The 25,210-nt window shown below is 40.2% G+C and overlaps 1 protein-coding gene across 1 annotated transcript in view; it reads left to right on the top strand.

The window, feature by feature from the left end:
- The window catches only part of ARFGEF3 (ARFGEF family member 3), a 96,637-nt gene that overhangs the window by 20,281 nt on the left and 51,146 nt on the right, over positions 1-25,210 (top strand). Inside the window, exons 4-8 of the mRNA XM_056343657.1 lie at positions 699-830; positions 15,819-15,887; positions 20,985-21,107; positions 22,695-22,737; positions 23,740-23,818. Coding sequence (XP_056199632.1) covers positions 699-830; positions 15,819-15,887; positions 20,985-21,107; positions 22,695-22,737; positions 23,740-23,818 — 446 coding nt within the window. The remainder of the gene's footprint in view (positions 1-698; positions 831-15,818; positions 15,888-20,984; positions 21,108-22,694; positions 22,738-23,739; positions 23,819-25,210) is intronic.

The raw sequence follows: 25,210 nt of genomic DNA, 5'->3' as shown, positions 1-25,210 counted from the left end.
CAGTGAATCTGTACTGAACACATTTCTATGTATGTTTGTGGTCCTCATGCCTTTCACTTGCTAACAGTACTCTTCCTCCTGAGGACTTGATTACGTCTATTATTAGTCGAACTTCTGAACGACACAGAATGCATCTTGTCAGTGATCAGAAGTTTCACCTCCACAGTGCTTGTGCTCTGTGCCCTGTCAGAGTGAGTGGGATGATAGCTGACCGTCTTCTGCTAGGCAGGGTATCTGCCCAGCACTATAGCGCTGGTTTGAGGGCAGAATACTGGCCAGGGCGAGTGCGTGTGTGGTGTTGGTTTTGGGGGCTGGGGAGGGTGCGAGGGTTCCACCCTCTTCCTGCTTCTAAAACGTTGAGACTTTTTGTTGAGAGCATTACTTGGAATGGTTTATGATCTCTCACATCAATTACTGGTGTCTGTTTTCTTCTGGATGCTGGAGAAGTAGGATGGGGAAAGATGATACCAAAATGGCAGCTGATTAGAAGGATGTTAACCATCCCCTCATTGTGGCACAGATCTCCCAGTTTTGCTGTACTTTTGTATTTTATACTATTGGATCAATTTGAAATTTGTACTTAGAAAACTTAGCCACCATAGTACTAAACACCAAGAGGCTTGAATGTAGTATTTTACAGCAGAATTGGGCAGAGGCAGTTTTGTCTCAACCTGTACATTGCCATTTTCTCTCTGCAGAAGCTGCTGTCTGATGAGAGGTTTGTATCCGTGGAAACAGACTCAGATGAGAAACAGTTGCTTAATCAGATGCTGAATGCCGTCAAAGTGACTCCTTCACTCAACGAAGACCTGCAGGTTGAAGTGATGAAGGTTAGTGTTTCATGCACGTCAGTACTTGCAACAGAGGCTGGGTGACTGAAAGCTGGGATTAGCAAATAAATTAGCTGTTGCCTTGGAAATCTTCACCTTGGGACAGCATTTGATTCCCTCCTTACTGCTGGCAGATGTCAGTTGTTTTCATTTCTACTTGGTTTGTGTTCCCCTGGGTTAAATAGAAGACAGCTGATATTGAGAAGTCGGCGCACTGGTGGTCCCAGTTTTAGCAAACTGAAACAGGACAATCGGTTCACTCCATGGGAGTTCACAGATAAATGACTTGTAGATCGGGAAGTTTGTGTTTGGTATTGAGCTTTAGTGCTCATGAGGGTGGGCTGTGCAGGTTTGTAATTTTTTGTGCGTGCGTAGTTGCTTTTTAGTTTGTTAGGTCTGTGTTCTCTTTGTAAAATGCTTATGATAGAGCATGATTTTCAAGCACCAAAATGTCCCTGGACTAGTGCATAAGGGAAATTATTCTTTTGTATACTCAGTGAAAACTTCAATTTCTGCAAATGCTTTAGCATTCTTCTGTGTGCCATAGGAAGCTCAGCTGCCAGGAGGTACTGTTTTGGAGGAGAGATGCTGTTAAATTTCCATGCCCTGTCATTGGGTTGGTTGTATGACTTGCCAGTACTGCCATAAAAATGTGACTTCCAATACTGTATTATTTGTGTGAAGCAATATGGTGTTGGCTAGTTCTCAGATGTTTGGGTGTAAACTTGGTACTACAGGCTTTGTTGTGCTATAATTGGTCAAAACCATTCTGGAACAAACCTGGAGGTCCTTTTTGCATGTTCACTATACCTAGTACCCACTGATATATTTGGATCTAATACTTTACTGTCCCTTACTTCTGAGTGCACAGATTAGGTATTTTATTTCTTCCTTATATGTGACATCCTTGTTCTTATGAATATATGTTGCCTACCCTGAAACTGCTCTGTATTAGCTGTACTCTTTGCCACTGAAGATGAGTAGCTGAGTGCTATGTGCTCAGTGTCAGAGCATGCAGAAGGGTGAGCCTAGCAGTAGAAAAAAGGGAGGAGGATTTGTGTGGACTGTTACCTGTTTTATAGGAGCAGGCTTCTGCCCACGTACAGGCTTAACTGGTGGCACCCACATCTGCATTCCTAACCCAGCTCACCTCTTTCCTGCCCCTTTTGTCTCTACAGTGGGAAAGGGGAAGAGTTAAGAAGTAGCACTACTGAACCGGCAAGTCTTCCTTGGTATACAGTAATTTTTTGCAAGTCGCTTTTTTAGCTCCTTGAGTGTGGCAGAGTCAGAATCTGCATGCGCACTCTTTCTTTGAAAGCAGTGATGTGCATCTGTGACACATTGCCCCCACACTGAGCAGACTGTGAGCACTGTATTTTACTACGGTTACAAAGATATTTCAAGAGACCAGAGGGCCAAAACATATTGCAATCAGGGCAGTTAAAACTCAGAGGCATTAAATCTGAGCCTTGCCTAAAGTCAAATCAAGTAGAGATCTTTTCCCATTGTTAACATGAAGGTTACAGATGACATTGCAATACTTGAAAATGTTGTAGCTAACCCCAGCTTTACTGAATGGCTAAAGCCTCTGGGGTGTTTTCAAGCAGCTGGTTGTAGCAATGCATTTATATCCCTGGATCTGCTAAAATGTGTCCTCGAGGCAGCATATGATTGTACATTAGACTGTGTTATTCCATCTGGAGGAGATTGAATATATCTTTATCCATTGCAGATGTTAGACACTCCTGAGTGTGAGCGGTTTGTGTGAAACTGGGTCAGCAGTGATACTGGCCTGGTTCTTTGTGGCTTGCTGCATGGTTGCACCAGTCTCACAGGTATTAAGAAACAGAGGTGCAGGAGTACAGACTTCGCTGTAAGTTGCTGGCATGTAAGCTCCTAAAATCACTTAAATATTTAAAACATTTGTTTTCAATAATACGTGAAGTGTGAATTTCTGACGTACATTTACTGGGAACAACAGGAGATATTTTGCATAGGACTTTTTTTTTAAAAAAAAAACATGTTTGTTTTGATGGTTTATTGTCATCCACCTGTATTGCAGATGCAAGCATGAAGAGATTTGATTAGCTGAGGAGAAGAGTCTGTAAACTTTTTACATTCAGATGACTGCAAGTTGGAATTGGCAGTGAAAGGAAGAACACAGGAGAGAGGCATAAGTGCAGCTGGTTGCCTTGCTTGATCTGCTTTTGGAACCTGTCAAATATTATTGTAAAGGGCCAGCATTAAACAGAAATGGAATAGAGTAACGATAATGGTTGCTGTAAATAAATGGAGGGGAGTACTAGCTGGACCAGTTTTGGCACTAAAAACCCAAAGCATTTGGGGCCAGTTGTAAAAGTGGAACAGCACTCGCTAATTTATGGCTAGGTACCAAATCCTCCTTATTTTCAAGGGTGAGTGTCATGGCGTGCTCTACAGAGTCCCAGGTTGGAGGATCACAAAAAGCGTGCTGACAGTGTTTAAGCTTAAGAGCCAGGGCTGGGAATGGTGCTCCTGGGCAGCCAGGGAAGATTCATACTGCCAAATGCAGCTGTCAAGATGAACTGAAAGCTTTCCTCTCTCACAATACATCTCTCCTCTGTGCTAGGTGAGGCGTCTCTTATCCTTTTTATAAACTTTGATTTGAAGTGGAATTTTACTTTTTGTAATAAGTAAATATTAAACTGAACTCCAGGTTGGGGACTGCTGCGGCTATCTCTAGTTCTTCTGAATACCAGTTGTGGGTTGCACCTTTCTCTTAGATGTTTCATACAGAGTGATTATGCGGGGAAATTCCCCCCCTTGAATTTCCAGACCACAAGTGATAAAGTCCTTGTTTATCTTTCTGCAGGACACCCTTATTATTACTAAGCAATGGGTAATTCTTATATCAACAGCAGTTTTGTGCCCAAAAGAAGGCAGTGGTCTTTTCAGTGAGGAAGGGGGAAACACTATGCTTTCTCTGTGATGTGAATGAGCACCTGTAACAAACACAGGTGTACTGACTGCATTTGATTTCCCAGATAGTGAAAGCAAGCTGTCTGGGATTTATAGATTTTTCTTTCAGGTATTGACCTGTTGAGCCTAATATTTCTTTAGAATATCTCAAAGACTGCTGTCAGTGTGTTCTCTGTACCTCTGATACATTTTATGACAGAGATTTATTAGCATTTTCACACTGTGGACTAAACTGAGCTTATTTAGGTGCTTTAAATCATATTAAAAGATACTGACAAACCAGGTAATCCAGAAGGCTCCAGAGGGAGCAAGCAGTGTATGTGACGCAGGGCCACTTGAGCGTTCACCTTTGACATTACCATGATACTTTGCTATTACACTGAAATGCCCTCTAATATATGTATTACCAGTTTGTGGGTTTGCTATGCTCAACTGGCAGTATCAAGGGAATGAAAAATCACACAATCATACAGTGCCCATTTGTTGATCTCCTTGTAATACATCAACAGTATTACAGAATGGTCAGGGCTGGAAGGCACCCCTGGAGATCATCTAGTCCAACCCCCTGCCAAAGCAGGTTCACCTAGAGAGGTTGCACAGAGTCGCATCCAGGTGGGTTTTGAATGTCTCCAGAGAAGGAGACTCCACAGCCTCTCTGCGCAGCCTGTTCCAGTGCTCTGTCACCCTCAAGGAAAAGTTCTTCCTCATATTCAGGTGGAACTTCTTGTGTTTCAGTTTGTGCCTGCTGCCCCTTGTCCTGTCACCGGACAGCACTGAAAAGAGTCTGGTCCCATCCTCATGATGCTCGGCCTTAAGATACTTCTGTGCATTGATAAGGTCCCCTCTCAGTCTTCTCCAGGCTCAACAGGCCCAGCTCCCTCAGCCTTTCCTCAAAAGGGAGATGCTCCAGTCCCCTCATCATCTGTGCAGCTCTCCGCTGGACCCTCTCCAGTAGTTCCCTGTTTCTTTTGGACTGGGGAGCCCAGAACTGGACACAGCACTCCAGATGGGGCCTCACCAGGGCAGAGTAGAGGGGGAGGCCAACCTCCCTCGACTTGCTGGCCATGCTTCTCCTAATGCACCCCAGGATCCCAGTGGCTTTCTTGGCCACCAGGACACTGTTGACTTATGGTCAACCTGCTGTATCCACCAGGAAGGACTCCCAGGTCCTTCTCCGCAGAGCTGCCTTCCAGCAGGCCAGCATGTATGAGGATGTTATGGGAGACCATGTCAAAAGCCTTGCTGAGGTCAAGGTAGACAACGTCCACTACTGTCAATCCATCACAGAAGGCTATCAGGTCGGTCAGGCATGACTTCCCCTTGGCGAACCCATGCTTACTGCTCCTGATAACCGCCTTTTCCTCCACATGCTTTGAGATGACCTCCAGGATGAGCTGTTCCATCGAGGTGAGGCTGACCAGCCTGGAGTTTCCTGGGTCCTCCTTCTTGCCCTTCTTGAAGACTGGAGTGATGTTGGCTTTCCTCCAGTCCTCAGGCACCTCTCCTGTCCTCCATGACCTTTCAGAGATGACGGAGAGTGGCTTGGCAATAGCATCTGCCAGCTCCCTCAGCACTCGGGGGTACGTGCTGTCGGGGCCCGTGGATTTGTGGGTGTGAAGTTTAAGTGATTTCTAACATGATCCTCCTCAACCAAGGGAAAGTCTTCCTTTCTCCAGTCTTCGTCTCTTGCTTCCAGGGTCTGGGACGCTTTGAGGACTGGCCTTGGCAATAAAGACTGAAGCAAAGGCGGCATCCAGTAACTCCCCCTTCTCTGTATCCTTTGTCACCAGGACACCCACCAGATTCAGCACTTTTTCCCTAGTCTCCGTTTTCCTAACATTCTGCTTGGAGTAGCCCTTCTTGTTGTCCTTGATGTCCCTCACCAGATTTAATTCCAAATAGACCTTAGCTTTCTTCATTGTATCCCTGCATGTTCTGGCAACCTATTATCCATGGTGAACAGCAATTTCATTTAGGAAAGGTTAAGTTTATTCCCAGCGACTCCAGCTCGTGTTTTAGTGGATTAGATGTACTGCTTGCTGATGGGCAAAATTTTTATGGTTTTCTTTTGTAGGCATTCAGTGAGGAGTCAGCCAGAAGTCTTTAATCTGTGAACGAGGTTTAATGAACCCTTGCTAAATCTGCTGTGTGAAGGCAATCTTTTCTCTTTGTCTCTTCACTGATCCATTAATACAGCATTTGGCAACTGTCCAGTAATAATACTAGCCAGCTCTTCTTGTGATTTCAGTTCTCATTTTGGATATATTCAGAACTGAAATCTGAACTAGAGTTCTGTGGAAAAACTTAACTTGTGTAAGGATAGGCAGAATGGAGCAAATGGTTCTGCCTCTGAAGTGCTAGTTTTAGGTAGGGTATTTTTAATTGTTCTTTCCAAGATCACTACCAGAATGCTTTAAAGATGCAAAGTAATTCTTCGAGTACTAAGCCATCTTCTAGTCTTTATTTATTTTTTTTCTGTAATAAATAATTTTATGGACTGGACCCCAGTTACGGTGTCATATTAGTAATTTAAGAAGGTCACTGTTGAAGAGATACAAGGTGTAGTAGAAAGTTTGGGGTCAAATTTTTGTTGGCGGTTAGTTTTTAACAGTCATAGTTGACCTGTGTTAGGTTCTGCACAACCATGTTGCTCATGGAGATGATTCTGATTTAATGCAAATATTGGATTAAGTTGGATTGTGCTTGAGCAACTGAGCAAAACTTCCTGTTAAATTTTTCAGAAAACTTGGCAGGAACTTTGCCGTTGAACAGGAAGCCTAACTTTTTTCTTTTTCCAAGACGTGGAGGGTTTGATGGGGAGCTAGTTATTAGTTAAACTTTTTTCTTTGGCCCTCCATGACAGAGAACATACCGTATTATGTATTTGAAGAGAGTTCTAAATTGTTAGATCGAAAATGTTGACAGAACACAACTGTAAAATCCTAGTCTCTGTGGATGATTGTTCTGCACTTTTTCATGAATACTGGTAAATGAGCTGATTACTGTAATAAATATCTGTATATTTAAATATAGTGATTTAAATAAATCATTGTAAAAATAAAAGATATTGCACAAATATCGATATCTTTGAATTGTTTTAAGGTTAATGTTTATGGAGTGTATCTTTCCACATACAACTTGGTTATGCTTAACAGAGTGTCATTTTCAACTGTTCTTTGTCTTGAACTGTAATATTAAATGGAGGAGGAAGCTGGACTGAAACAACTTGGATTTAAAGGTGTATGTAAACTATGTTATTGCCTGTGCTGCCTCTTTGTGGCAAGACATGTTTAATAGTTTTATATAGGAATAAAAAGAGTGATTTCGCTGCCTGTTAAAAATAATAGTTCATTGGTGCAACAGTAAAAATTTAACTGGTAGATGGAGAAGAGAGACTCATTATCAGGGTGAGAATCAGAAACCCAATTGCTGATACATGCTGTTAATCTACATACTTTAATTAATATATCATTTTGGAATAAGAGATCATTTTTTCCCCTCAGTATGTGTTTTGCACTGCATTATTGCAAACATTTATCAACATCACTTGCAATATAAATTGCAGTTCAGTCTCTTTCTGAGCAGAGAAGGACTATGTTTCAAATAAAGTAAAAAATAAAGACCATTATTCAACTTACTTGCATGCTTTAATTCAGAACAGGTTTAAAATTTATATTAATAAGAAAAAATGTATAAAATGCTGAAAATCTGTGGAAGAAAGTTTCACCTGAGTGTTAGTTCTTGTAACAGTGGTGACTGATATGAGTTGTCATAAGCAGTAACTGAGTTTTGTCCAGTCCATAATCTAGAGATGTGTTAGCAGTCTGCACTGCAAAAGACTGTACTCTTTAAAGACTTGCACGGTCTCATGCAAATAAGATTCTTTTCTAAGATCAGCCCTGCCTGGGAATGCTAGCTAGAGTTCTTAGTGCTTTCTGTGCTTAGCCTTTTCGTAAGTTAAATTATTGTAATGTAGGCCAACTACAAATCCAGACACTCTTGGGTTTACTTTTCTGGTTTTGGTTTGGGTTCTTTTGGTGGGTTTTTTTTCCCTTTTGGTTAGTTTTTAAAATCATTGTATTCACGTGCTTAGTTATGAGTAACCAGGTTAATTCTAATGGATTGAGTAATCTACCTTGCATGTTTCAAGATAAGCTCATCCTTTCCCAAGTTAATTAGAACTACAGTAAATGCCTAGTACTTACAATTAAGATTGTGGTTAAAAAACTCCCCTGGTTCTTAGGCGTCTGGCCACTGTAGCAGAAATTGCAGTTTTGAATTAAATACCTGAGCTTTCTCCTTAATGGCTACAAAAGAATGAGGATGATAATGGCCTGAATATGGCCAAATGGATACTGGGTAGGTGCAGCCTAAACCAGTCAGTAGTAAATGCAGCATCTCAAAAATCCAGCCTCTTTCCAGGATCTGTGGCTCTTTCTCGGTACCTTTCTGTGCTTGAATTCATAGGCCTGAGCAACCTCTGGGGGTCTGGGCAGCTGTGTGACTAAAAATCTAAGCATAGGGTCGTCCTGTCTCTTAAAATGTTTGCAGCATAGACAAATTGGTGCAATTTCTTGCCTGGAGTAATTCTGACACAAAAATTTTAACCTTCTGAGTGTTCCCTCAGCTTTGAGGTTATATAGGTGGTTTTGGACAGAGAATGCACTCATTCTGTCATGTTGGAACTGTCCTGCTTGATCTGACGTAATCAAAATCATTGGGGTTGGGCACAAAAAGCAGTAATTGGAGCAATACTCTACCATGGGGCTGAAACAATCACAGGAAGGGTAAGGGGGTGGGATTCCTGTCTTCTGTCCTCTGTGGTCATTCCTTCTGCAATCGTGGATGCATGGATGGATGGCAGAAGGGTTTCTTACTCCAGGTTAACTCAGCAGTAGGTTTCTTTCTGGGTTTTCTGATAAATGACTAGTCTTGTGAAGAGAAAAAAAACCCCAAACCTGTGATATGGTGTGATCAAATACTGTATTGCAGTATATATGCACAAGAGTAGAGTTAATAGTGCACAGATTTTGTTGTTTATGTAGAGTTTTTTGTGTGTGTTTTTGGAGTGATTGTGACAGGTGTCTTTTTTGTAGCAGTGCAGATTTTGCAGAAATAAAGTCCAACGGTGCCTGTGTTTCTTCATCAGAGCTATTCTGTGCTGTGCAGCATATGCAAGCAGTGAGTCATTGGGTCATACCTGCAGGTTTTCCAGTGCCAGTATGGAAAGTAGCAAGTACCTAGCTCTGGAAAGTGTCATTTAAGACCTGTCCAGTGTGGAAGTACAAATTCTTACAGACTTTCTTTTGTCTTAGACACATACCAAGAACCTGGAGCTTGTTTTACCATTAAGAAAGTGAATAGGAAAGACATTGTGTGATCACAAAACCAGTTACAGAAACCCTTCAGCTTTCATCTATTGCCATTTAATCTTTTCCTTGCTGCCAGACATTAATGCTTACGGAAGGTGACAGTGCCAAGTTCTGCCAGCCAAGTTGGCCACGTAACAGTGGCAGGGAAGGGCCATTTGCCATAGCATTTACGTGCAATTATACATGTACTCCAGATGTGCCACGGGTAACATGCACCCAGCTTAGACTTTCTCTGCTTCTGAGATTCCCCTGGTAAGGCCTGCTGCCACCATAGCTGTTAACACCATTTGGTCCTGGGGGCAGCTGAGGAGAGAACTTGCGTCCCAATAAGCTGTTCTGATACTGTCAGCCAGCTCCTGGGGATCCTCTTCCCTAATGCTCCTCACCTGTATCTCTTGGGAAGGGGGAAAAAGATAATTGAAACTTCACGTGGCATAGTGGTTGATGTTGCATCTGCAAAACCAGCTTATCTGTTTTTTTAGTATCTCTTTCCTAGATGCAGGTCAGGAGATGATCAGGGATAGGGTGAAATCCTCTGGCAGGACAGACAGCCTGTGGGATGTCACTTCTTAGGTTGTCTTCAGGCTAACTTCTTGTCAATTAATCTAGTGACTTGGAACAGTAATTTTAAATTAGCTGTTGTAAAGTGCATTGCCACACAGGAAATTCCCCTGATGTAGTTTTGGTGGAACCTTGCATGTATATAAGAGTAAGGCAATTTTCTTCCCTCTCCCCTGCCCAAAAAATTCCCTTGTTACCAAGAATGAATGTCAGAATTTTCCATCCAGGGGATATACATTTTTTTTCCTTGACAGCTCTGTGTTTACTTATACCTGTGTTGACATCCTTTCTGATTGTTTTGGTAGTGGATGCATGTAATTTCATTTTTATTTGGGAACTCTTGAAACTTTTTGTTGGTATTTTTCAGTTTGGTATTTGTTCTTTTTCAGTTTTGTTTTACTCGGATTATCTTATCTTCTGCTTCATAAAGTCATGCAGTAAACCTAAATAGGCTGTAACCTATGAAGGGGAAATGCCATCCTAGCAGAGCTAGTCAGCCTTTTTTTTAATCTTCCCTGTCTTTAAGTGTTGTAATTCTAAAGATAAAAGCCCCTGTCAGAGCCTCTAAGAAAACCTGTTAAATGTCTGTTAAGCAATTGCTTTAAATAATTTCTTTCCCTTCTACAACTGTACTATACAAGCAGAAGTTTCACTTGGTTTCATGCTACCATAAATAATGTTCGGCAGTAGTTCTGTTTTACTCTAGTGAACTAATGGGGATTGTCTTCTGGGAGCGTTGAGCATGTCACCACTGATAATGTGTGAGGTTCTATACCAGGTACAGTCCTTTCATTTGAAGCCCTGGTGCATTCATAATGCTGAGCACCCGTTGCTGCTGTGATAGCAAGGTGTTTTACGGGTTTACTGGTTCATGGAAGGCACTGTCTCCTTTCCCTCCATAATTAAAATCTGTTGTTTTGTACAGTGTTACATGGTGACACAATGTACATGGGTTCATTAATACACTTTGTTTCTCTTGCCCTTGTTTACCTTCAAGGCCAAAGAATGCAACATGAACAGGTAACTAGTTATACTGCCAAATAGGAGGACACCTCCTGTCCAGACTATTTTGCAGAGATACTAGATGACTGCTTTAAATGTCAGATTACTGAACAAGAGAAAGCATTGTCCTGCCTTGGCTGGGTTTTTCCTGGCTGGGTTTTTCCTTCGGGGGGGGGGGGGGGGAGGATTTGAGAATCATCTGAGCATATATTACAGCTAAGTTTACAAGCCTGCATGTCAAGTCAGCCAGGAAAGATTTCCTTTATGAAACCCACAAAGGGATTAGAGACGGCTGCAAAATTCAGCACTCGTAAGGACTAAAATGTCTACGTGCATCCCAACTAGGAAAAACATGAATGTGCAGAGGATTTTGTCAATGGGACTTTGTGTGCTGGAATAGAAAAAGAATAGCAGTAGTATATGGATGTTGGATTTCACACTTAAATACATTGAAGTGTGAATCTTAGGTGATGACAGATTATAATTGCTTTCAAGTTGTGTACCTTTTCCCTCTTTCTCCATCTTGGAGATACTACTTGCTTTCTTACACACCTTGTTTATTTGATGTGACTCCACCATAATCTATTTGATGTGAGAATCGTCTTTTACTACAAATGCGTCCTAAACACTTGGGGAACTTGGCTAGCAACACTTAGCAGTCTTAAAACCTAAAAATGTTCCCTCTTTTTACCTCTTCAAGAGACCCCTCTTAAAATAGGGGATAGACATTGTAATGTCAGTTTAATTATACTGCAGTTCGAATCCTGTACGTTTTGTGTCAATTGACCTTTGTTATATCATCAGAAGCACCTCTTTTTTACTTTGTTTGTTTCTGCTTAATGTGAAAACTGTCCACGTGTGCACTCTTATACTACAGTTGGTACCCTGGGGCTCTGGGGAGTAGGAATTGTATTCCTTGTTCCATGACAGTCAGAGCTTCAGCAGTAATTAAAATAAATACTTTCATTATGGATAAGCCATTTATGGAAATGTGATTTCATCCAGGCATTTACAAGGTAATGCAAGCCAATTAGAAAATCTTGGAGGTTGTGTGACTTTGAAATTATGCAGACAGTCATGTAAGTTCCTTCTTTAAAAAAGCATAGATGGGGAAAAAAGCATGTTTTGGAGTCCATACCGATTAAGATCTCATCAAAAGCTGATTTTTCAATTATGTTTTGTACTGAAGGTGTTATGAGGAATTGCTTTCTAGGTTTGTTTCTGCTTCCACTACCAGTGGTTGCAAAACCAAAATGTCATTGCCCAAGAAAACGTATCTTTTTTTTCTTTCATTTTTTAAAACAGAGACTGCTCGAGTTAGTGTCATGAGTAGTTAAACAGCCCATAGGATATACTATCTGGAGACTTAAGTGTTTTTAGTGGATCTGGATGATTAAATTTGGTTTTGTTTGTTTTTAATCCCATTTTTCACCTAGTAATCTAAGAGAAGCCTGCTGTCTTCCTGTTTGTTCCACATAAATGAGGAGACACACAAGTTGAGTGTCTGGAGCATTGCCAAGACTGTAAATGAGCCCTGCAGCAATGTTGATGGAAGTCATAGCTGAGAGCAGTCTCGTGCATTGATCAGAGACCATCTTTCAGATCTCACAAATGGCTTGTGAAGGAAGATGGTAGCAAGTGGAGTAAGCCAAGAATATGCTGTCTGATAACTTGTTATGCTTCTGTCATTTGATCACATCAGATCATATGCCCTTTCTCTAACTAGTAGGTTCCCAGATCTCATTTTATATAAAGAGTAGCAGTCAAGACTTAGCAGTCTTTGCTGAAATTCCCTATTGCTTCATAGCAAGGTTTTGATCATTACTTCTTTACTGTGCTTGATATACCTGACTTTTCTATCATTCATCTGTTATAAGCAGGTAATTGACACTTGTGACAGAAAAGATTAGGCATATATGTGCTAACTTTTCACAGTTCAGCTCCATAAAGGTAGGAAACTTAAAAATAATAAAAAAAGAGGGAGGGGGAGAAGAGATTGTGAAGAGCAAGGGCTTATAAGACTGCCTAAACTGGTGTGCATTTCTCTGTATTCTAGCGTGTGGGTTCCAGGTTTTGATCTATGCATTAGATATTAACAAACTGTACAAAGTCAAGGTGGTACAAAAGAGCAGAAAATCACATCAAGCAAACAAGGTTTTACAAGCAGGGAAAATCAGGACATGTGAACTGCTGAATAAGATTAGTCATAGGTCTGGCTGTCTGTCTTGGCTCTTAGCACGGTAAGAGATTTCTCAGTGGGAGGTGACAGTTGTTTCTCTCTGGGTTTATGAACTAGGCACTACACCTGGGTTTTACACAGCAGTGTATGGGGAGTACAAATCCCATTTTTTCCTTAAATACTGAATATATTTTTAAGCCAGCTGCCAAACTCTCACAGCTATTAGAAATGTCAATAAAATTTCAGGGTAGCTAACAGCTGAAAAAATGAGACCCCACCGCTGTCTGTGAGGCTGGCCAGTAGTTTAGAATTCACTTAGTGCCAAACAAAATTTTGGTTTTGAAGTTCTAAATTTTGCAGGTATGGGCTGAGCAGCAGATGGAAATAACAGCCCTTGTAACTTCTGTACTTATTAACCAAATGAGATTATTGAGGGGTTTTATAACTGACAGTTTCCTTTTCAGCTATTCTGTAGGATTTGCTCTGTGGACAGGGAAAAAGTTATCACTGTTCCTTGTCACTGGCACTTGTCTGTGTACCAGCAAGTGCAGCGAATTGCAGAGAACTTTGCAGAGTTCATGTCAACAAATACAAAGCACGGCATTCTTAATCGTTTGTAATTAGGATTAGATTTCCTTCTCCAGCAAGTTCAAGTGCTCTATAGTTTGTTTCTTAATACTGAGGTAGGCTGCGTCGTGCTTTTAAGATGAGAAAATCCATTTTGCCCATTTCACAAAAAAGGGAAACTATGAAGAAGAAACTTGGCTCAGAAACTTTGCTCTAAGTGTAAATGTTAAATATTTTATAAAGATTATATAGTCCAGGACTGTTGTACTTCGGAAGAGTAGCATGTCTTTTTCTGTTCTCATTGCCTCTAGTGTTTATCCACATTACTCAGCTTCTATTTATGAAGGACTGAGTGAGAGTCAAGGCAAGATAACAGGTATAAACAAATGTAAAATCATCATTACATAGTGGTTTTCTTGGAACGCTTTTTATAGTTAAACCATCTTCTGCAAAAATAGGATCGAGCTCCTGCCTGCTATTTTATTTACAAAACAAAGAAGCAATCAAAAAAACCCCACAACCTTTGGAGTGAGGTGTGACATCCTGCCATGAAATACAGTTTTTCTGCTGAGAAAAATACTTGTAAAGGTGCAGTGCAGAGAAACTTGTCAGGCTCCCAGAATGCAAAGAAGGTTATTTATGTCCTTCTCCAGAAAAATGGCACACTCATTCATGGACAGGATCTTCTGTCTGTATCTGTAAGAGGAAATAGCTGGTGCTCAAAGCTGCTCTTGTACAGAGAATTCGAATTCTCCTACAGTTATTAAATGCCTGCTTTCCAGTAATGGTTTTTTTTCCCCTCCCTTGTGCAAAATAAGTGCAGAGAGGAATAATCTCCCAAGCAGAGATTCGGTAGTAATGATGGGTGTTCAGTGGCTCCAGCATTGCTAAGCGATGCTATATTAGAATTGTCTGCTTCTCTTTAACCCGCAGATCAGCATTTTCTTTTTGTTCTTTACGAAGGCTCTGAAATGATTCTAGAGATTATCACTACCTAGAGAGAAGGTACAGCTTGCACCTGAGAGGTGATCTGGTTTTCTGCTTCAAGTGTTACATTATGATTTTTTGCTGTTCCACCGTAATGTGGAAACTGTGCAACACAAGGAACCAAAGGGCAATAATCTTTTTAAACATGCATCCCTTTGCCTCCTTTTTTTAACTTGCAAGTTCTGATCAGACACACTGTGGCAATTGTTTTGTATTCTAAGACGAGGAGATTACCCCAGGGTGTTGTGCATTAGTAGCTGTCACAGAACCTACTCATAAAATAAAAACCTAGTACCAATGAAATGTATGTGGTAATAAGAGAAATGGTTAACAGCCAGTAATGCTAACTTATCTGATGCTTTGAATTTCCTTGTGCAGCAGAAAACAGCAGTTCTTAGGAGCTGAGAAGTTGTAGGGACCAATACATTAGTGTTAAAGTCATTGATATTTGCTGGTACGCTTATCCCAAGAAATTCATGTTATTTCAGACCAAGCAAAGCATAAATTCTGGCACTGGGGGAATTTTATGCTTTGAAGGAGAGAGGACAGTAGTTCAGACTCTCAGTCTTCTGTGGGCAGGAGGGATTGGAAAGGAAGACAAGGAGGGAGGACACCTCTAGACACCAAAGGCATCACACCACGGCACCTCTCACCACGTTGCCCCACTCACCCACCACACTGCCCCCAGTAGATCACACCACATTCCCGCTCCACTTCTCGTCAAAGTAAGGTTTTGGATGAGGCTTTTAGTTCTTAGTCTTCCTGCTGAGTTTGAGACAGGACAAGCCTTCCCTGATGAACAGGGGCTTGTGAATTGTTTTTTAGCTGCTCATTATCAAATGACTGTAATCACTTACTGGAAATATGCTAGGCTGGGAAATCCTCATGTCAAGCAGCAATTAATGGCTTGTTTCACATAATACATATTTATCTGTGTCGCCTAAGTAATAACTTGTATTACATGCATTTTTTCATTCCTCCTTTGTTATCCTGATAGAAATGAATGGAAGGACTGATTATAAATCATGCAAAGCTTGCAGTCAAAGTATGAATGGATTCTGGCTATTGAGTTCGAGGCCAAAGTTGATCACAGGGCTGTCTTTCCATCCATGGTCAGACATAGGAGACTGCAATAAATCATGCATTGGGCTGTACCTTTGGGGCCAGCAGTTGCAGCTTCTCAGGAGGAAGCAACTTGATCGTGCCATCTCCTTTATCCTGGTAACATGTGGTCCTAAGAAACTTCTGATGTCTGCTCTAAAAATGGAAGGAGCTGTGGCTGAAAGCACATGGGTGGGGAAGGGAGGCAATAATGGATGAAACTCACACTTTTTTTTCTTCCCCCTTCTCTCTTGATTCAAGGTCTTGCTCTGTATAACATATACTTCCACATTTGAGCTGAATGGGAGTTCAGTGTTGAAGATTGCGGAGGTAAGTGCCTCTGTCATACCATGATTGTGTCACTTAACATTCCTCCGCTACCTAGACTGTGTCTTCCATACATACCCTGAAACTAAACTAGTCCAAATCATAATTACCATCCTAAAGGCTGGTATTACTTCTTGTCTAGTGTGAAAAAATAGTTCCAAGTTAGGTGGGGTTGATGGGCTTGCATGGGAAGGCACTAGGGAACTGACTGACAGTTGTGCATTACAGTGTTGCACGTTTACTAATCCTCATATTCACTTTACTTTGCCTTTTGCAATAGAAAAAAATTCCTTGAGTTCTTTATAAAACAACACTGTGCTGATTCCTTACCTGCTGCAAGTCTAAAACTAGTGAAGTTTTCTCAGAGAGGCATGTAGGCTGTAACGTACTGTATTGGCCCATATAAGTGCCACCAACGTGCCTTGTTAGCTTTGTGTGTATCTTTTTCCTAATACATCCAAGTAAAAGGTTTATTACACCTCTAGATATGTGGTGTTGTCCTGGTGCTATTAGCCACTCTTCTCCCTTTATTCCATTAGATTTTAGTCTGAATTACATTGTAAAGGAGCTTTGGCTGTAGAAAAAATATACCTGTGTGTTTGTTAAGTGAGCCTTTGTAGATGGGTATTTTTAGCATAGTGTGTAGCAAGCCATGAGGCTGTTTGTTCAGGTTAGAGAAGATGCACAGGAACACTTAAGCCTCCCATGAAGCACTTGCTATTGTGTGCAGAACATATAAAATTATATTGTTAACACAGTATGGGGAAAGCTAATGTTTGTGGAACAACGGAATGGTTATAGACATGTCATACACTCCAAGTATATGTAGACATTTGTAGTGTTCCTTCTCAGGTTTTAGTATTTTGGGTGTGGTTTTCCATAAAAAAGAAAAATCCCATGTGAAAATAGCTCACTTTACCTGGAAGTTACAGTATACAGTATTTTCTAAGTTTAGGAATAAAATTGACCTTGCATTGTCGTATTGGAAGCTGAAAATGGGGATGTAGGGATAACAGGGAGCCAAAGAAAACATCTGCCAGTTTGTAACAAATGGACTTTAAAAGGCAGAGATACAACATAAACAGTTTGTGTATATAACATACATAGGATAAAAAAAAAAGTAGTAATTATTCCAGATGTCCTGCACCGCTTAAACTTTGGTTTTTCTTGTGCTATGTGAGACCATAAGGTTTGGCTATATTTAGAGGTCTTTGTAAGTCCCACCTGCAGCAAGGATGAACTGAATTGTTATTTAGAGCAAGCCACAACTTTTTAAGTTTTACTAAACGCTCTTTACATCAATGTTCCAAACTGAAGAAAATACAGATAGTTTCCCCTGCTGTAGTTTTTCTCAGCAGACTTTCTAACATGCAAAGCAAAAGCTTAGTGTATCTCTTTGCTGTAGGTAAAGAGCTCTAGCTTAGACAAAATACTTGGTGGGAAAAGTATTTAATGGCTCTAAACCCTTCAGATTTCAATCTTTAAGAGCACTGCCTAAGACTAGGGGGGAAATGGCCCATCAGTCATGCTCTGTGTGCTATAAGCTGTATCAGAAATCATATTTTCTGTTCTCTCTGTAAATTTGGATAACAGATGTTATTCATTTAAAGCATCCTGAAAAATGGCAGTTTTCTTGCATAGACTGGAGTTAAACCCTGCTGTTCTTGGTAGTTGCACTTCACTTTCATTCCCAAAAGGCTAGCCTGGCTCTTAAAAACCTTTACTAGTAGAGTGGCACAAATTAGCACAATGATAGCTTCTCCTTTTTCTGTTGAAGCGAAGAGGAGGAGCTCTGATGCAGGCTGATGAGATGTGCCCGCAAAGCAAACAAAACTTCAGTTTCCTTTAGGGAATTGGAACAAGCTGTAATACAGAGCATGCGTGTTTCTATTTGAAGTGTTTGGAGGTACAGCTATTGTCCCCACACCCTGAGAAAATACTGCCTCATTCAATGCCTGTGTCTTTCTAATTAGCAAGTCCCACCAGGCACATACGTACTTCCTCGGGCTCCTCCTGGCCAGGTTTTAGGTAAGGCAAAGACTTTAGCAGCTGGAATCAATACGCCTTGGTATCTGAATTCTGCAATTTATAAGCAGTAGGAAACAGAAAATTATTTCTGAGTTCAGCATTTGCTTAGCGTTTATTTTTCTGACCTGCTGTAAGGGAAAGGTGGCAGAGAGGAGCTTTCTGCTCCAGTGCCCCTGCTATTTGACATTTCTTTCCAAGTCAGTCCCTTAGCTTTCCTAGCCTGCCCTCTGCAGCAAAGTGGAGCCACTGCAGAATCAGAAAGGTGCTGCCTGCATTACCGGTAGAAATCTCTGGGGACTGCCTGACAAACAAGGCTGGAGTCTGGCCATTTTGCCCTGCCAGATCATTCTCAATTCATGTGTACAAAATAGTGGCACCTCAAATCTTTCTGAACATTATCAGCTTCAAATTAAGGAAGCATCCAACATGAAGAGTACTATATTTTGTGGTGTAAGTATTAGCAGTATTGAAAACAGACTGAATCTTGCTCTGTGCGCCTTCCCATGCTTGCCTAGACCCCTGCAAGAAAATGTAGTTTATGCTGTTGCTTGTTTTCATGTGTGTATTTGTTACTCTCGTCTACTTTATGGAGGTTTGATTTGTTTAACATTGTTGGTTTTCATTGGCTAACCCTTCTGTGTTTTGCTCTTAGTTGTGTTTTGCATGCCATAGAGCTGGAAGTCCCCGAATGCATGAAATGATCAAAATGTCCATTGCACACCTCCTTGGGGCCCTGAGCTCTCGCATTTTTACTGGTGGTTCTTCATCAATGGCTTTTCAAAAGGTACCTTGCCCAGCCATTTTAGAACACAGGCCTTCCATAAGATCGGAGCTCAAGTGGAAAGGACTGTTGCTCATTAGCTGGCATGGGGAGGGGAGAGAAGGAGATACCAGTCATGCTCTTTCCAGAAAGTCAGCCTACATCCTAAGAATGGTATTTCATCAATTGATTCAGGTACTCTAGAAAAAGGCTTACAGCTCAAGAGGAGAATGATCTCGGCAGCACTGGAATGGTTTGGCCTCTACAAAGGGCTGTATATGATTAACAGAATTTAGGGGTTTTTGTCCACTGGAGTTCAGGTCATAGCTGAATGAGATGATGGGCAGAGTTGGTCCAAGCCCTCTTTTAACTTACAAGACCGTCTTCATCACTGACATTGATCTCTAGCTAAATAAAATCCCTTCTTTGTTTGGCAGCTCTTGGAATCTTGAAAAAGGGCAACAAGAATGAGAGGCTGTCGGTTCAGTCCCTTATATCCTGCAAATACATGTAACTGTAACCTGTTCTAGTATATGGTCAAAGGAGATAGTCGGTCTGAGTTTGTCATTTGCATAGTGTTTCTAGCATGAGGTAGAGTGATACACATACACTTGAAAAACTCTGAAGTCCTGTCTGTCAGTGTAGTTGGGAAATAAGGGAAGATAAGGCAAGAGCCATAATTAAGTAGCTTCTGTGTGTGATGTCTTAGATCACTCACTAAAGATACTGTTTGTATCCAAGAAACTCAGTAATGTCTTGTGCTTGTGGCTTTACCGAAATGCTGAGATGTGAGGTTGCCCAAAGTGAGGAAGTCAGAAGGGTTTTAGGAACATACCTATGTTTTTTTTTTCCACTCTAACAAATGCAGAAGTGGGCCAGCAACATCTTAAACTGCATAGCCTTGAGTCCACAGCCTGCTTTTTTTAGCTGCTGAAATAGCTTCATTTCATTTCTATAGGAGTTAGAAACAATCAAGAATCTTGTCCGTGTGCTTATGTCAATACTGGTTAGCCTATGTAATCAGATCACTTTGATTTTTCCCTCATAAAAACTCATCCTCATTAGGGAACTATAAAAATGGCTTTCCATCATATAATATCCTTCTCATTCAAAAATGTGCACCAGATGCATTTCTGTGTACTGCTTATGCATATAATTTATACTATATTTTTCTAAAATACTTTTTCACAGATAGTTTAATCTATATTCATGGTTCTTCTCACTAGTTATATATTTAAATGATGGCAGAATCAAAACACAGGGACTGAAAAAGCATGTGAACAGTCATTTACTTTTTGAAAAAAATTTTTTAATGGTCATTGTTCATGACAAAGCTCAGTGTAGGCCAAAGGACCAAAACTGCTTCTTTGGATCACAGTCTGAGGAGAGTGTATTGTACAGTTCTGCTGCAGTCCCACTTAGCTCCATCAAGACTGTTATCCACTTGGTAGCTGCTGTACAGTAGTTACAGTGGTTATTACAGTTACAGCAGCTATTACGGAGACTAGTGTCTCCTGCAGAAAATCTGATGAAGGACAGAAATTGCATTTTGCAGTGTGCTGTCCCCAGGATCCTAGCTGCAGTATGCTTTGGCAACTATTTGTATAACATCATCTGGGGCAAAAGTCAAGGACAGCTCTGGTCACAGCAGTGTCAAAAAACTGCCAGCAACTGGGTATGGATCTGGGAACTGAATGGTCTGTCAGTGATCTTCCATTGCTGCCTTAGCTCCCATGGGATCTCTGAGCTGAGGAGCCCTTGGCTTGATTGCCGATTATTAAAAGGCAATAATTTCTGTTATTTGTGGTGAAGTGCTGTTGTGTTTTCCGTATTAGGAAAGGCCTTTAAAGGCTTTCAGATATGCTGCAGTATGTAATAATTAATTATAGAAAAAGTGGCAAATACCTATAGAACAGAAGCAACAATCTTAAAGAATTGGAGGGTATTTACATTGCAGATACAGACTTGCAGAGTGATAGTTACAAATAAGTATCTAGAAATGAACAATTCAAGTAGCATTTAGTGAATTATCTATGGAGCAAGGCAAGTGCCAAAAGCACTTGGGTTTGACAGGAGATTTCACCATTTTTGCCCTACCGTTCCTGCAGCTGTGAGACTGATGAATTGCTTCTAGATGCTATTTACTCAGTTTTCCATATTGCTGAAAACTTCTAATGTGCTCATAAAGCAATCTGAAATAGTAAGGAAGGCTGGCTATCTGCGTGCAAGAGATGTTGGTATCCTCCTCCTAAAATGTGTTACTGGTAAGTTACAGTTCATATCTGTGTACTGCTATCTTGTTTCCTCATCAGGTTTGCATTGAGACATATGTATCTAGCTGTCACCAGCGGAGCATTAACACCGCTGTGCGGGCAACCCTCAGCCAAATGTTGAGTGACTTGACTTTACAGTTACGACAAAAGCAAGAAAACATGGTGAGCCTTCTGGCATCAACAAGTGGTTCCACGTCCATGGCTGCGTACCTTTTTGTTTCTCTGAATGCAGTGTATTGTACTGGCTTGTTGTGCCTTACGGCTTTTATTTGACACTTCCACAGTTAATCCTGTTTAAAAGCGTTTTGGGGCTCTGACTGTGTGCTTGCCTTACAGCAGTCCGTCAGAAACGCAGCTCTCATATTGTCAGATCTACTTGGCTAATTTATTTATTTATTTTTTCTCTCCTTCCATTAAACAAAAGAGTCTTTGCTCTGCTGTCAGGCTGCCTTGGCTTTTTCCTTTTCCATTCTTTTTATTTTGTTTGCTTGTTTTCTTAAGGTTCATTGAAATAATTTTGCCAAAAGTTTTTGCATGACAGATATTTACCTATATAATTCTCAACTAAGGAAAGTGTAATTGAGGTTTTTCTTCTACTTTTTTATAGAAGATAATTTAGGGTCATGACATTCTTTGCTTGGCTAGCAAAAAAATTAATTCTATTTATTGCATTACTAAAATCCATGAGAGTTGTTTAAATGAAATCCCAGCATATTGTCAGCAAAACTGTAGATGTTCTGGGTACATGCAAAAGTACATTGGCTTCTTATAGTCATTCGTGCTGCTGTGTATATTATCAAAAAAATTACTGTTTATAAAAGTCAGTTTCTATTTATTAGGAAATTTTAAGTACTGTAATTGCACAGTTTATTTTCCTTATATGTGTTTTGGGTTAAGATGATCACTTCGATTTTGGATTAGTAGACTAGATTGCTTTTATCCTAATGAACAACTGCAGAACAGAATTAATCAGTTTAAGTAGACTTAGCTTCTGTCTGTGCTAGGTAGGTTCATTCTAACAGCCAAAACATTTACCAAAAAAAACCCCAAAACCAAACCAAAAACCAAACCAAACCAAAAAAGAAACAAAAAAACCCCAGTAGTTTTGAGATTTAGTTTGGGTCTGAAAGCTGAATTTCGTTAGATCTGTTCTTAGCTGAGGAGTGGGTGAAAGCATGTGAGAGCTGCATTTATTTCCTGGCAGTTTGTTGTTAATGCTTGAGAGAGGAATTTGGCTTGACCCCTTTCTGCACTGATAGGAAAAAATCCTATACTGCTGCTGAACCAAATGATGTAAGAGATTGTTTCCATTTCCTGACTGCCATTAATGCTGTTGGCACTGTAACATTAACAGTGACAATGTGATAAACTCTTTTATACTCAATTGATTTTGGTACTTTGTGAAATCTAGACTATGCTTTCCTCTCAGTTAATGCAACTTACGTGCCTAGTTATTATTAAGTTGTTTTAGGTGTAGGAAATAAATCCCTAAAGAACTTATAAATCCTAGTTCTACTCAATGAGATGTGAGTTCCTTAAATGTAAATGACTGTTAAAACAGATCTTAAGGAATTTTTGAAAATGTTTTGCAAAAGCTTGCTTAAAAACAAAACTAACAAAAAAAACCACACCACCCCAGAACACATAGGTGACATGGGTTTGTTAAGAAAGCTCTGCTGTTAAATGTTGCTTCTGCAGTGTTTTTCTGCCCCTTGTACCAGTTACACCACCTTTGTCTTTCCTTAACAGACAATTGAAAACCATGATGCCTTGCAGAAATTCAAGAGTCAAGGTATTTGTAACACTTTTTTAGTGACTTCTTCCAATCCAGCTTTTTTATTTTTCACTTTCCTTTCATCAGCACAGTGCTGTTTAATGTCACAGGAATTGCATCTTCAGGGTTTCTTCCCTTCTCCATAGCTTGATGCTGTGTTACCTGTGGTAATAACTGAGACAGCCCTGTTAGCTCCTGATATTTTCAGTCGTGTGTTCATTTGGACCATGGTAACATCATTGCACTCAACATAGTAATAAAAGGATTGTTTCAAGGTGAGTTTCAGTGCTCTGGAAAATGTTTTAGTAAGTGGCTTTACTTCCTAAATTGAAACAGATTCATGGGGTAGGACATGGAATCTGGAAATGATTGTGTTGTCTTTCAGGCTAGAGACGCAGTCTATAATGGCAGCTTTTGAAAGTGCACCACTAGCAAAGGTCTGTTCAGGCTTGCCAAATGATTAATTTACAAGAGGATTTTTTTCTGTTCCCATTCTGGCTTAGCTTCCAACATCTTCCCTGATAGGTAAAAGTAATCCCTGCTTTTGACGTTCTCACTGGATTTCTGCAGGAGAACTTGTATGGATGGAGGCTAAAATCTTTGGAGTGCACAAGCATCCTCTTTTAAGATCAGGACCTGATCAGACATCAGAAGCTGTGTAGCAGAGACTAACTGCGGGGAGAGATACAGACATTCTAGCTGCCATGTAGAAGTACTGGAGCCAGTCCTTTTTTATTATTTATTAGTATACTTATTTTATTATCTGGATTAGACTTCAGCTAACCTTCTGTGATTGCACGTAAGCAATCAATGCTCTCTCCGGATCTAATACTACTGCTTTTTCATTGTATGGAGATCACTTTCCGATCTTGGACTTTTCCTACTGCATCTTCTCTGTAAATTTTGGCAGCACTGCTTGTTGTTTAGAAGCTTGGACCAGCTCTGAAAGTACATGCAATGAATTGAGGTTGTAATCCAGCTGCACGTATGTAATGCCTCTGATCTTTGTTCTTTTTGGAGGTACTTCAACTGAGTCTCTTTGTGATGATGTTGTATCTGTCCTCACTGTGCTCTGTGAGAAGCTCCAGGCTGTCATAAAGTGAGTTATTTCAGTTTATAATTTGAATTTACTACCTAGAGATTGAGAGTTTCACTGATACATGTGATTTTACTATTGTAGTCCTGGAATTATGGAACAAAATTGTGCCTAAATGAAGTGTTTATTAGAGTTGTTCATGATGCATTAATTTAATCCTCACTTGAAATAAGAAGCTAATTTGCCTTCTTTGTGCAGTGTTCAGCTTTAAAGAGCTTCCAGTAAATCTAATCTGTAAGTAACTTCCATACAGCAGCAAAATACTTGTCAAAGGAGTTGTCTTTTCTGGCTTGAAAGTAATCATTGTAGAGAGAACAATTACAAGAGACATGGAAAAATGTAACAGAGACAATATGCAGAAGGAATTAATATGTCCTTAGAAAGGTGGCATTTATCCAACTAAAATAATTTACAGTACCAAAGCATTCCTTAAATTTAGGAATATTGTACACTTGGAAATGCACTAGCCTGACTTTTAAAATGCAGTTATTATGGGCAGTAATAGCATGTTACACTGCATTAAGAGTCTCTTGTTGGCCAGTATGGTAAGAGTAATAATTACTCATGAGTTAAAAATTACTTCCTGTGCCATTCTAGCATAGCTGGACTAATGGGCTATTGAGAAATGAGCCAAAAAAAGCCTGAAGTCTTAAAGAGATGACAAAGCAACCAAAAGCAATGCAAACATTATACAGCAGTTATTTGAAAAACAGAAGTATAGCAAGCTGGAAATAGTTCAAAATTTTTAAGGGGAAAAACAAGTTTTCACTTGGTAACACTGTTTCTGTATTAGTAAGGTAAGATTTAACTTGCTACTACTCCGAGTTGCAAGTCCTCTGAGTGGTAGCAAAAAAAGCCAATCTTGAACGTATTGAAAATGTAGCATAACATGGTCTCTTTGGTTGGCCTGTATGTCCGTGAAAGTAGCCTGTGATGAACTTGGGGGAAATGGGAGATACACAAAACAAGCATGCATCGGTCCTTCCTTTCATGTGCTGTACCATTTTCAGGAAACCTATGGCTTAGGAACTGCCAGAGCCGAAGACAGCGCAGACATCTTTGTGTGCAATTCTATAGACTTTTCTCTGATGACTGTTTCTAATTACAGCAAGATTTGGAAGGGAAGATTACCTTACTTAGCATTATATAATCAGTGTCACAATTTGGGAAAATAAAAGCCTGTTTCTGAATCTTCTAAAGGAACCTTTTTTCCCAGTTGTGTGTCTAGTTACAGGATAAGGAGAGATCTTCAAAAGTGTGTATCTAACAATATCAAGTGGCAAAACCAGCTGAAAGGTTAATTCTTTGTATCAATTTTTGCCCATATATGAAGCTATAAACAGCTATCACCTTTTAGGTATTGTCCTCCAAGTAATCACTTTTTATTACTGGTTA

This window comes from Falco biarmicus, chromosome 6, assembly GCF_023638135.1.
Source record: "Falco biarmicus isolate bFalBia1 chromosome 6, bFalBia1.pri, whole genome shotgun sequence".
Classification (NCBI taxonomy): Eukaryota; Metazoa; Chordata; class Aves; order Falconiformes; family Falconidae; genus Falco; species Falco biarmicus.
This window is presented reverse-complemented; position numbering and strand designations above follow the sequence as displayed.